Source organism: Oryx dammah, unplaced genomic scaffold (genome assembly GCF_014754425.2).
Source record: "Oryx dammah isolate SB20612 unplaced genomic scaffold, SCBI_Odam_1.1 HiC_scaffold_29, whole genome shotgun sequence".
In the NCBI taxonomy this organism is placed as follows: domain Eukaryota; kingdom Metazoa; phylum Chordata; class Mammalia; order Artiodactyla; family Bovidae; genus Oryx; species Oryx dammah.
The window spans coordinates 40,112,685-40,125,413 of NW_024070213.1; the positions used below are offsets into that span (position 1 = coordinate 40,112,685).

At 39.4% G+C, this 12,729-nt stretch overlaps 1 protein-coding gene across 1 annotated transcript in view; it reads right to left on the reverse strand.

Annotated features, from left to right (window-relative positions):
• LOC120858532 (DENN domain-containing protein 5B) overlaps positions 1-12,729 on the reverse strand; it is a 120,493-nt gene that overhangs the window by 40,641 nt on the left and 67,123 nt on the right. The window contains exons 8-11 of the mRNA XM_040234652.1: positions 7,899-7,992; positions 3,160-3,291; positions 1,732-1,884; positions 785-863 (exon numbers count right to left, since the gene is read on the reverse strand). Coding sequence (XP_040090586.1) covers positions 785-863; positions 1,732-1,884; positions 3,160-3,291; positions 7,899-7,992 — 458 coding nt within the window. The remainder of the gene's footprint in view (positions 1-784; positions 864-1,731; positions 1,885-3,159; positions 3,292-7,898; positions 7,993-12,729) is intronic.

The following is a 12,729-nucleotide window of genomic DNA, read 5'->3' on the forward strand; positions in this document are numbered from 1 at the left end:
TTCCCAAATAGCTGATTCAATATAAAACATTTTATATCTAACTCTCTTCTATCTATAACTCTCTACTATTACTTCTTTCTATGAAATAGATGGTTATTTTGCTTAAAGAAAAACAAGCTCCTTTTTATGAAAAATATACAATAGGTAGAGCATCTATGAATCCTATATAATTAAAGAGCTAATGAATCATGACAGTGTAACATAAGATGTCTCATAAATTGAAGAATATGATTTCTGAAGATTTTTGAAATACACACACACACACACACACACACGTTTTCTCCCCTGAAAGATTATTAACAATGTGATAAAACTTTTATTCAAGAAAAAATCAGTATACACCATACCCTAATACTGGTTAGAGTAGGGATACTACTTATATGATTCTTTACACCTTATTAACTCCGGAGGTTGGTGATGGACAGGGAGGCCTGGCATGCTGCAATTCATGGGGTTGCAAAGAGTCGGACACGACTGAGCGACTGAACTGAACACCTTATTAGAGGTTTTCAAATGTTATCTGATTTGATCAACCTTATAGCCTTGGCATGGCTAATATTATTTTCCCAGTCTGTGGAAGAGGAAGCGGAAGATCAAAAGGTCAGGGGACTTTCCCCAGGTCTCAGAGTTAGTAATATTCCTCCTCCTACACCCACTATAGGCAAGCTGGGGTGAATGGCAGTTTGAGAGAGAGAGAGGTGAAGACAAAGCCATAGGGACTGATTTTTTCACATGGTCCACTGCTGCCAGTGCTGTAGAAACAATCAAGCCAATGAATTCTCACCTGGCGACTCTGCAAGGTGCTCTTGTTTCTCTTCTCTGTCCTGAAACTGAATTAAATGTGACCACAAAGCTGACTTCCCCTGAAAGTACAAGGTATATATAATTTTTCATCTTATAAGAAACAATTCATTAAAAAATAACTTCTCATCAAAACCATTCACATTGAAATGCCAATTATGAAGCTGGGAACTGAAGTTCACCCGTTCCTAGCTGTGTGACATCCTGAGCATCCCGCTCCATGCGTAGTGAGGGTCATTCTTTGCCTCACTGACAAGGCTGACAGCAGCCTGGGGAAGGTCAGCAAAGCAAAGGCCAGAAGTGCAGGCATGGAAATTCCCAACTTCGGCTGGGTTATTACTTCACTATATGTAACTAGGGCTGTCTACACTGGCCACACTAGTAACCGTGGAATTAAAGGCTCTAGCAACACAGAATGTATTTGTGTCTGCAAAACATGTTTGAATGCACGCAGGAGCAATGAGGGAAGAAAAGTGGGGCAGGAGAAGAAACAGAAAAGATGAGGAAGAAAGAAAGATGCACACAGCAGGAAAAAAAAAAAAAAAAACAGAAAGGGAGATAAGAGGGACAAAAGCAAAGCAAGCATCTAATTTTTCCACCCTGAATTACCAGACAACTTAAAATGGCAAAGAACTAATATTGTGATTTTTTTCTTAAACAGTGATGAAAGTAGATACTTAATGGAATCTACAGTGAATACAGTCCCTGCAGTGAATGTGTTATCTTTCCCTGTTTACTAGGAAAGAAGCCCCAAACTACTTGCTAATCATGGGTTGTATTTTCTTTTTCTGGAATTAAAATGTCTGTGGTATATTTCTCATTATCCTGTGACAAAGGGACTTATCCTTTCATTTTCATGTTTTTTTTCCTTTTTGTTACTTAACAGGACATCTAACTGGTCCTGTCAACAGGGCCTCTTGAACCTGTTACCTGCTTGACTTGCAAGCCATGGCTCCATATCCTTTCCAACAGGTCACAGAGGCTGGCAATCAGGGTGTTCTCCTCCAAGCCAGTTATGTTTGCTTCCCCATGGCCCAGTTCCACTGCTTCGTGTCCCATCTTCTCCACCAACATGCGTTTCGTCTGAAAATATCACATGTGGTCTCAAGTGTTATTCCAGCAATGAGGCCAAAAGCCATCAAGTCAATTCCTGAATGAGGAGACCTGGGTTCCCTTCACTATACTTCTAACTGCAGATTTTGAATCACCTTGGGGAAAGTGTCTTAATCTCTGTGGTCAACAATAAATAATATCATGTATAACTATTCTGTCAGAGAAATACAGAGCAACTAAAGAGAGATTCTGATGCTATTTTAAAGTATCCTCATGAAAATGCTTATGTACAACAATTTTCAGATTACTAACTTGAATAACATTGGGCAATTACACCAGATCTACTATATATCATAGAATCTGAAACTCCATCCTGCCACCACTCATGCTCCATTTTAGCACACTAAAGATATTCACATTTAAGTTTTGATTGCACTTAGGCAAAAACCACAATACAAACAGGCAGTTCTAAATTTTTTCAGAATTCTCTAATTTGTAAGTGAAGTAGACCTCTTTTTTTCCTTCTTCATTTTCATCTCTTCTCTGGAATGAGTATGTACCAGAAAATGGAAAGGAAATGGAAATCCGTTTCAAGTATGGTAACTTACAGTAGACTTAACTGTCCTCATAAAATGTAAGTGAGTGAGAATCTAGTTACTTTAGGCAAGGACCATGTCTGTGTGATTCAGCATTGCAAGCTGATGCGGACACAGTGCATTTACTCAACACAGAGAAGGTACTCAAGAAACGACTGTCAAATAAATGAATGAAATTATTGGCTAAAATGTTATTCTGAGTTTTGTCAACTTGTAGTGCTACCTCGGATAAACAGAGATATCTGAGAGGAGACTCATGTATATAACACACAAATCTACAACACAGCTAAGATCTTCTTCCTTATGGGTATATGCACATACATATGGCACAGATGAGGTTCTACACAGGTTCACACAGAGATACATACAAACACACACAAAAAACGTGCTGCCTTTCACATAAGTTGACAACATCCCTGACAGAGAACTTCTGATTGGCTTAATATCTGTCCATGTTGGAGAGGAAGACAGCAACAGCTGAAAGGTGAGAAAAACTGTGCAGGACTCCCATGTCATTGATTCTGTGGTGACAGACAGAACCCCCAGAGGTTCATGACTTTAGTGAAGAGCTCACGAGGTTTATGCCACAGTATTAAGTGTCTTTCTAATGAAGCTAAAGACTCAAGTGGGGGTTGGCTCAGTTCATTTTAGCTTCACACATGGAGTGAACATGAATGCGCACTGTCCTGCACCAGTGAGTAATACGTACCTTCATTCTACATTCTTTTAATAAGCCTTCTACAAATTTCCAGTTGGTTTGTGCAATCACCGCAGGAGAGAGGTCTGACAATTTGGGCTGCCTCAAGTTTTTTCCTAAACTTCGTGCCTCTTGCATGTATTTCTAAAAATTAAAGAGTATTTTTAATGCATAAACATCAGCTATTCTTCTAACCTACTTAACCTTAAAAATAAGTGCAGGAACAAAATGCAAAAAAAGGCCGTACATCTATACATGTGCAACAGCAGTTCAAGGTTTAGTACACTGAAAGGCAGAGGGTAGTCACACTCCCTCTACTGTTAGGCCCGTGAAAATGAGAGTGACAAGCCACAGCAAATAAAAACTCACTCAGTCTTTTACTGGGAATACCCAGTGTGTGATTAGTTGGGATCATGGCTGGGATGGAAAAATTGGGGTGTCTGAATGAATATCAAACCCATGGTTTTCCAGGAACCCAGAGATTCTCAAATTACTGGTTTCCTCTACCCATTTCCCCACAGATCAAGAGCCCCGAGGCGCTTCCAGCCTCTTAGGGAGTGCTGTCTTTTGTTCTAATCAAGTCACAACAGTAAATTAAGTCAGCTCTGGAAAATGGCTGCAATGAATTTTATGACCTCAGGCATACGTGCTTATTCATAAAACGGGCATAAAACAAGCCCACCTGCCTCATAACAAAGGCTAGGCGACAGCTCTGCAAAGTATCATGTACTCCCAATGTAGGAGGTGACCTCTTATTTCCAAGATACTTTGCGACATCCGTACTTTGCCTTGTTCCATGGTCAAAATAAATCAGAAATATCATATCATTTTAGGAGACATCGACGGCTCAGAGAGGACCACAGAAACTCAGACCACTGCTCTTGAACTTTGGTTAGTGAATTTCCAATAAGAAAAGCACTACATGTAATTAGTTCAGGACAGCTGTTATCTTTCTTCTTTCTGTGGCACCTGCGAAAGTTCATCCGGATACCTTATGTTGGTGTCAGGACTGCAGGGCAGAATCTCCAAGAAGTCTAAGTGTCTTAGGTCTGTATTTAGAGAATAATTGCTCTAATTATATAGTAAAACCAGCAGTTTATTGGAGTGAGAGAGACTGCAAGTCAGCACATCCTCCCACAGACACATATGTGAAATCTATCTTTACTATCTTAAGGGAAGATTTGATAGTATAAGAAAAATATGTGTAAAATCTTTTGCATTCTTTAAATAAAAGAGAGTTTTTGCACATTTAACACATTTCCCCTTTGGAAGAAAAATAACCCGCTAAATTTAGTACAATTGTTAAAAATCTCACCAATTAGGGATTCAACAAAGCCATTTACCTTCTACTTCCCGACCCTCCTGACAAAAGGCAGCATTTACAAAATAATCTCTTTTCTAGTGTACTTATTTTAAGGATGGATTTAAAAATTAAATGGACTCTGCACATGGTTAGTTGTGTATATTTCTTCCTGCTTCAAATCCTTTTTAGAGGGTAAAAGGAAGAGGGAAAATTGACAATGAGAGGCAACAATCTCCACCAGGGAAATTAAGTGTAACGGAGTTGTGTGAAACATCCTGAAGGTTAGTATACATAAAACCAGGAAATGAAGAATTTCAGAAAAATAAACCTGAGATATAAGACAAGGATCATATATGAGACTATAATTACCTCCATTTCCTATCATTTCAGGTTGTACTAATGTTATTTGGAATATTACAACTTAGAGATAAATGGTTGGTAAAAACAAATGTTAACTGCTAATGTTAAAGGGGTTCTGTTTCTCCCCAGGCCTCAATTCCTCCATCTTTAGGACTGTGCAAATACAGAGAGAACCACTACAAGACCCAACTCTCAAGAACAGTGAAGTATCACACTTGGCTGAGGAAGAAATACCCTAGCTACAAGGAAAGAAGTGAGGTACATGAGAAAGCAAGAGGACAGGAAGAAGCCTCTGGCATTCTTCCTTTTCTCTGAAATATATGACTAGGTTTTTAAAAGTCAATAATTGGATTAAAAATTAACCACTGTTTAAAGTTTAGGTTCTATTGTATAATATAAATGACAGCAAGCTAGAATGGGACTGTCCTTTGAGTGGCCATATTCACTGATCAGCCAGCACATACGAGGCGGATACAGTATTAGCCAACAGTGAATTCCACATAGCCACATGCAAACTCTCCTCTGAGCACTTTGTGGAAGCCACAAAACAAGTCACATTCCATGGACATGTGCAGAATGAATACAGGGGTGGCTAAAGACCCCTTCTCATAGCAGGAAGTGAGGCTGCTTCTGCGAAGTGAGGCTGCATACTGCAAAAACAAAGCAGTACCCTTACAATAAACAAGTGACAATACAGATGTGCTTTCTTTGGGGTAACTGGAGGAAAAGGTGTATTTTAAGATAAAAAACTGAGAAGGAAGAAATCTTTCATAGGGAGTGGTTTCATAATAAAGTCCATTTTCCCACAGAGGGAAGTCACCCCAGGTTTCTTCTGAGATTTCTACTATGCTCTTCTTCATTTCTAAACCAAAAATAGTAGAAAAGTGAGTGAATAAAGTGAAAGTTCCTCAGTCGTGTCCAACTCTTTGTGACCCTTATGTGACTCTTACATGACTTAATAGTCCATGGAATTCTCCAGGCCAGAATACTAGAGTGGGTAGCCTATCCCTTCTCCAGCGGATCTTCCCGACCCAGGAATCAAACTGGGGTCTCCTGCATTATAGGCAGATCCCTTACCAACTGAGCTATCAGGGAAGCCCAAAATAGTAGGAACTATCTGTAAAAACATATCCTATTATTCAATAAACACTGAAATAATTGCTCTTCAGCACAGGATTTTGTCTAATAAATACCCTGTCCCTCTAACCAACATGGAGCATGTGAAGAGCAGACCAATGTAAAGTTAAGTAAATTTATCTTACTATGTCATAATGGGATAAAATACAACCAAAAGTCCTAAGTAACTCTGGCCCTCAGGTGAGTAATTTCAGTGCAACCTAGTTGTGCAGGGTTCCTGGGAAGAGTACTGGCTTGGAGTCAGGAGGCCTGGCCTGTGGGCCTAGCCCTGCCTCTGTGTGTCCATTTGACTTTAGACAAAGCCTTTTGGACTTGCTTCCCTACTGGCTCAGACGGTAAAGACTGCCTGCAATGTGGGAGACCCAGATTCGAACCCTGAGTCAGGAAGATCCCCTGGAGAAAGGAATGGCTACCCAATCCAGTATTCTTGCCTGAAAAATTCCACGGACAGAGGAGCCTGGCAGGCTACAGTACATGGAACCACAAAGAGTCAGACATGACTGATCGACTAACACTTGGATTCGGTTAAATCATGTCAAGCTGGACAAAGATACCTCAACTGTTTCTTTTAGCACTAAGATTATATACTGGTGATCTGATTTTCTGACCATATAAAATACAGACCAGGAACAGATAAACTCAGCAAAAGAAAAGTTGTTTGAAAATGAATCACTTTTGCAACAAGCTTAAATAAAAGAAAATTTGAATACTTAAATATTTCCCCTTTTTGGAAGAAAAACAATGTGCTAAATCTAGTCCCCTTCTTTTCCCTCAAAAATACCACTGATTTGGGATTCAAATAATCAGTTTTCTCTGCCAAATGCAGAGAATACTCTTATTAGCGCACACACCATCATGAAGAGGTACAAGCCACAAAAAAGGAAGTGGAGAGCTAAGATTTCACGTCACAAGGTGATGTGAGGCATCTAGAGCTATGTGCACTCACACACGTGGATGATTCAGGAACACCACAGACAAGATTCAGGAACATCTGCAAAGGACTTTCAGGCAAAGAACATACCAGGCAGCACTCAGAGAAGGATTTTTTAGGAAGTCGTGCAGGAGGAGGTGGACCCTGATCCCACTCCCAGAATGCCATGGAGTTCTGACAGACCACAAGTTCCCCGGAAGGCTATGAGGGTGGAGAAGTGCAAATGACAGAAAAGCAAAAAAGAAAAGGATGGGAGAAAGAGACAAGCAAAACAAGCATGCATATGATAAAGTCAAAGCAGAAGGGAAGGGAGAGAAATACAGTAGCACAAAGGAAAGCAGTAGACAAACTATGCTTCAGTTCTTAAGAAAATGTTTAAAACCATGTATGTATGAACAAATCAACAAAAAGCAATATATATATTCAGAATGATGTTTTCTGTTTTTTTTTTAACTCATTTGAGTTTAGAAGTTAACAGATAATTGACTGCATTTTTTGATCACAAGAAAAAATTAAAAATTACTTATCATTATTCAAATGTATAATTACTGTTTTATTTTCAAATAGTACAAATAAAGCATAAGGATATCAATTTAAAGTAATTTTAAAACACTCCTAAAAATGGTGTCAACAAGCCAAGGACAAATCACAGGCAAATATATATTTACTAAGTTTGAATTATGTTTGAAACTTAGAAAGTCTATGCTTCTTATACCTTTTTCCCCCTGCAGGAGACATACTGACCAAAACTTGATCCTAAGCTCAGCCTTTACTTGATGTGGTCTACAAGGAGACTTATTTTACAGCCTTATTTTAGATGTATTAAAATTACAAAATGGAAAAAAAAAAGGTGTTTCAGCTATGTCAGTCAGCATAAGAGAATTATTATTTTAAAACATAAATTGAACAATTTTTTTTTTAGAAGAATGCAAGAGAACCTACACAATGATACCTGCTGGACTAAGTAAGCCTAGCTTACAGTTCCCACATCAAGGCATCCCAGAAAGGCAACACACATACCTCCCGCAAATCGTTGTCCAGCCCAACGTGCTCGGAATGCTGGCGAAGGCGGTCTTTCCTACGCTGTGCAGTGGCACTCCGACTCACCCAGCGACTGAAAGAATAGAAGGGGGTAGGTTAAAACAAACAAATGAAAAAATAAAATGTGATCTCACCTGTCTTTAAAATAGGAAGGATATACGGTTGAAAACCAAAGACCAGCAATACTTATTTTTCAATAGATTCTTTTTAAACAAGTATATACCAGCTTTATTGAGATGTAATTTAGATACCAGATACTGGCTCAGTTGCTTAGTCATGGCCAGCTCTTTGCAACCCCTTGGACTATAGCCTGCCAGGCTCCCCTGACAATGGAAATTTTTCAAAGCAAAAATACGGAAGTATTGACATTTCCTTCTCCAGGAGATATCATATAATTCATCCATTTAAAGTATCCAATTCAGTGGTTTTTAGCATATTCATAGAGATGTGCAACCCTCACCACAATCAATGCATCTTTCAAACTGAGGTTAAAAAATGTACAGTGTCTGTAATGATTTTCTGTTTTCCACCCACCTGCCCAACAGAGCCCCAAGCCTGGATAGAGACCACTGTAGCACTTTCCTTTATCATATCCATGTATTAATAATTAGTTCTTGATTTCCCTCATGACTACCAAGAATCACTGAACCTGCTGCCCTTTATCAAGTTCCCCCATTTCTCTTCAAGACTGTTACCAAACCTTTGCCTTTATCCTCAAGTGCCTCTACTCAACTTGATGACCCAGCCTTGCCTCCCTCCTGCTGCTCTCTGCTTCACTGATACACACATACAGACCCAACCCCCACTCATCTTTCTTCTAATCCCAAAATATAATATATATTGGCCACAGCTTGAAACTTTCTTCCACCAGGATCCTTGACCAGTCCTCTCTTGCCTACTAGAATCTTCTCCATTAGAAATCTCGTGTGCCATATCTCCAATTTTTTTTTTCTCTCAAATGAGTGTTGCCCTTCAGCTTACAAGTATGCTGGTCTCTCTGACACTACATTTCAATCTGTTTCTATGCTCTTTCATGTAAACATTCTTAAGAAAAGTTTACATGTAAGGCCTCTGCTTAATTATTTTTGGATCTTTTGTTCATCTCAAATCAGCTTCTTTCCCTGAAAATGATCTTGATGAAGTCATTTATAGCCCTAACTGCCAATCCAATGGCTGGAATTCAATTTTTAGCTTACTTACACTTTCTGCTGATCCTTCTCTCTACCTTAAACCTCCAGCTGTCTTCAGATACCTCAGTGATCCCAGTGGGGTAAGATCTCTCCACATTTGAGTCTTGGAAGATGAAGTTTTCTTCCAACTTCGTTTCTCAGCTTTAGGTGCTACATAGGAAGTGTTCTATAATTCCTCCAGATTTAAATTAGCTATCCCTCTCATACTCTCCAATTATAGTATTTATCACAGTGTTTTATAATAACGAGTCTGTTTTCTATACAATCCTCTCTGCTATAACTGCTTCAAGGGTCGATGTCATGTCTGTAAGCCATTTATCTGCAGAGTCAACTACATCACCTCCTCCTTCTATAAATACACCCTGAATAAATGTAATCAGAGACACAGTCTAACATTTAGGGTTACAGACGTTCATCACAGCATACATGCAATAATGAATTCTACGTTTCCTTTATTCTAAGATTCACATTTTGAATGAGTTAGTCACGCACACTTGGGGCTTCCCCAGTGGCTCAATGGATAAAGAATCTGCCTGTAATGCAGGAAACACAGGAGATGAGGGTTTAATTCCTGGGTTGGGAAGATACTGTGTAGAAAGGAATGGCAACCCACTCCAATATTCTTGCCTGGAGAATCCCATGGACAAAGGAGCCTGGCAGGCTACGGTCCAAAAGGCAGCAAAGAGTTGGACATGACCGAGTGACTACACATACAAGACTCACATTTTGGCTTTTAAATGCTTCTGAAACTAGAACGAATCTTCTCTGTCATATACAAGTTTAAAGTATAATTTTTCCAAAAAGCTTTTGAATTAATAGCAGATCTTACAATCAACAGTTACTCAGAATCAAGTAAACATGCTCAGTTCAGTTCAGTTGCTCAGTTGTGTACGACACTTTGTGACCCTATGAACTGCAGCACGCCAGGATTCCCCGTCCATCAACTCCTGGAGCTTGCTCAAACTCATGTCCATCGAGTCAGTGATGCTATCCAACCATCTTATCCTCTGTCGTCCCCTTCTCCTCCCGCCTTCAATCTTTCCCAGGTTCAGGGTCTTTTTCAATGCGTCAGTTCTTTGTTTGCATCAGGTGGCCCAAGTATTGGAGTTTCAGCTTCAGTATCAGCCCTTCCAATGAATATTCAGGCATGATTTCCTCTAGGATTGACTGGTTCGATCTCCCTGCAATCCAAAACACTATCAAGAGTCTTCTCTAACACCACAGTTCAAAAGCATCAATTCTTCAGTGCTCAGCTTTCTTTATAGTCCAACTCTCACATCTATACATGACCACAGCATTGACTAGACTGGGTCTTTGTCGGCAAAGTCTCTGCTTTTTAATATACTGTCTAGCTTGGTCAAAGCTTTTCTTCCAAGGAGCAAGCGTCTTTTAATTTCATGGCTCAATGCAACCTAAATGTTCAACAGTAGGGGGTGATATAATGAAAGACCATATAGTCATTTAAAAAATTAAGTTACCAGGAATATCAATCGGGCTTCCAGGGTGGCTCAGATGGTGAAGAATCTGCCTCCAATGCAGGAGACCTGGGTTTGATTCCTGGGTAGGGAAGATCCCCTGGAAAAGGGAATGGCTACCCATTCCAGTATTCTTGCCCAGAAAATGCCACTGACAGAGAAGGCTGGTGGGCTACTGTCCATGGGGTTGCAAAGAGTTGGACACGACTGAGTGACTAAGACTTTCACTTTCAGGAATATCAATAATATGGGACAGTGGTCATGATACAATAATGAATGAAAAAGCTGGATACAATGCTGTGTAAGAAATTTTCTAATTAACAAAATAAGTATGGACATGCACACATCAGGATCCATGCAATGGAAAGACATAATACCAAAAGTTAACATTTCATGGTGATGGCATTATAGGTGGTTTTCTTTTTATTTTCAATTAATTTTTAATTGAAGTACAGCTGATATACAATGTAAGTTTCAGTATACAACAAAGTATTCACAGTTTTTTAAAGTTACATCTCATTTATAGTTATTATAAAGTAATGGCTGCATTTCTTGTGCTGTACAATACATCCTTGTTATTTTTGTTGTTCAGTTGCTCAGTAGTGTCAGACTCTTTGCAACTCTATGGACTGTAGCCCGCCAGGCTTCCCTGTCCTTCTCTATCTTCTGGAGTTTGCTCAAACTCATGTCATTGAGTCGGTGGTGCCATCTAACCATCTCATCCTCTGTTGTCACCCTCTCCTCCTACCTTCAATCTTTCCCAGCATCAGGGTCTTCTCCAATGAGTCAGCTCTTTGCATGAGGTAGCCAGAGTACTGGACCATCAGCTTTGGCATCAGTCCTTCCAATGAATATTCAGGGTTGATTTCCTTTAGGATTGACTAGTTTGATCTCCCTGCTGTCCAAGGGACTCTCAAGAGTTTTTTCCACAATTTGAAGGCATCAGTTCCTCAGTATTCAACCTTTTATACTGTCCAACTCTTATATCCATACATGACTACTGGAAAAACCATAGCATTGACTATACAGACCTTTGTAGGCAAAGTAGTATCTCTGCTTTTTAAAATACTGTCTAGGTTTGTCACTGCTTTTCTTCCAAGGAGCAAGTGTCCTTTAATTTCATGGCTGCAGTTACCATCTGCAGTGATTTTGGAGTCCAAGAAAATAAAGTCTGTCACTGTTTCCATTGTTTCCCCATCTATTTGCCATGAAGTGATGGAACTGGATGCCATGATCTTTTTGTTTTTTTTGAATGCTGAGTTTTCAGCCAGCTTTTTTACTCCTTCACCTTCATTAAGAGGCTCTTTAGTTCCTCTTTGCTTTCTGCCCTAAGAGTGGTATCATCTGCATATTATGAGGTTATTGATATTTCTCCTGGAAATCTTGATTCCTGCTTGTGCTTCATCCAGTCCAGCATTTCACATGATGTACTCTGCATATAAGTTAAATAAGCAGGGTGACAATATATAGCCTTGACGTACTCCTTTCCCAGTTTGGACCAGTCCATTGAAGGTGGTTTGGTATTCTCATTTCTTGAAGAATTTTCTACACTTTGTTCTGATCTACATAGTCAAAGGCTTTAGTATAGACAATGAAGCATATATTTTCCTGAAATTCTCTAGCTTTTTCTATGATCCAATGGATGTTTGCAATATGATCTCTGGTTCCTCTGCCTTTTGTAAACCCAGCTTGTACATCTGGAAGTTCACATACAGTTGAAGCCTATCTTGAAGGACTTTTAGCATTACTGTGCAGTACAATTTTGAATTCAATTGTGCGGTACAATTTTGAGTACAACTGTGCATAGTAATTTGAATGTTCTTTGGCATTGCCCTTCTTTGGGACTGAAATGAAATCTGACCTTTTCCAGTCCTATGGCCACTGCTGTTTTCCAATTTGCAGGCATACTGAGTGCAGCACTTTCACGGGATCATCTTTTAGGATTTAAAATAGTTCAGCTGAAATTCCATTACCTTCACTAGCTTTGTTCATAGTAATACTTCCTAAGGCCCACTTGACTTCACATTCCAGGATGTCTGGCTCTGTATCACTGATCACACCATCGTGGTTATCTGGGTCAAGATCTTTTTTGTACAGATCCTCTATGTATTCTTGACATCTCTTCTTAATATCTTCTCCTTCTGT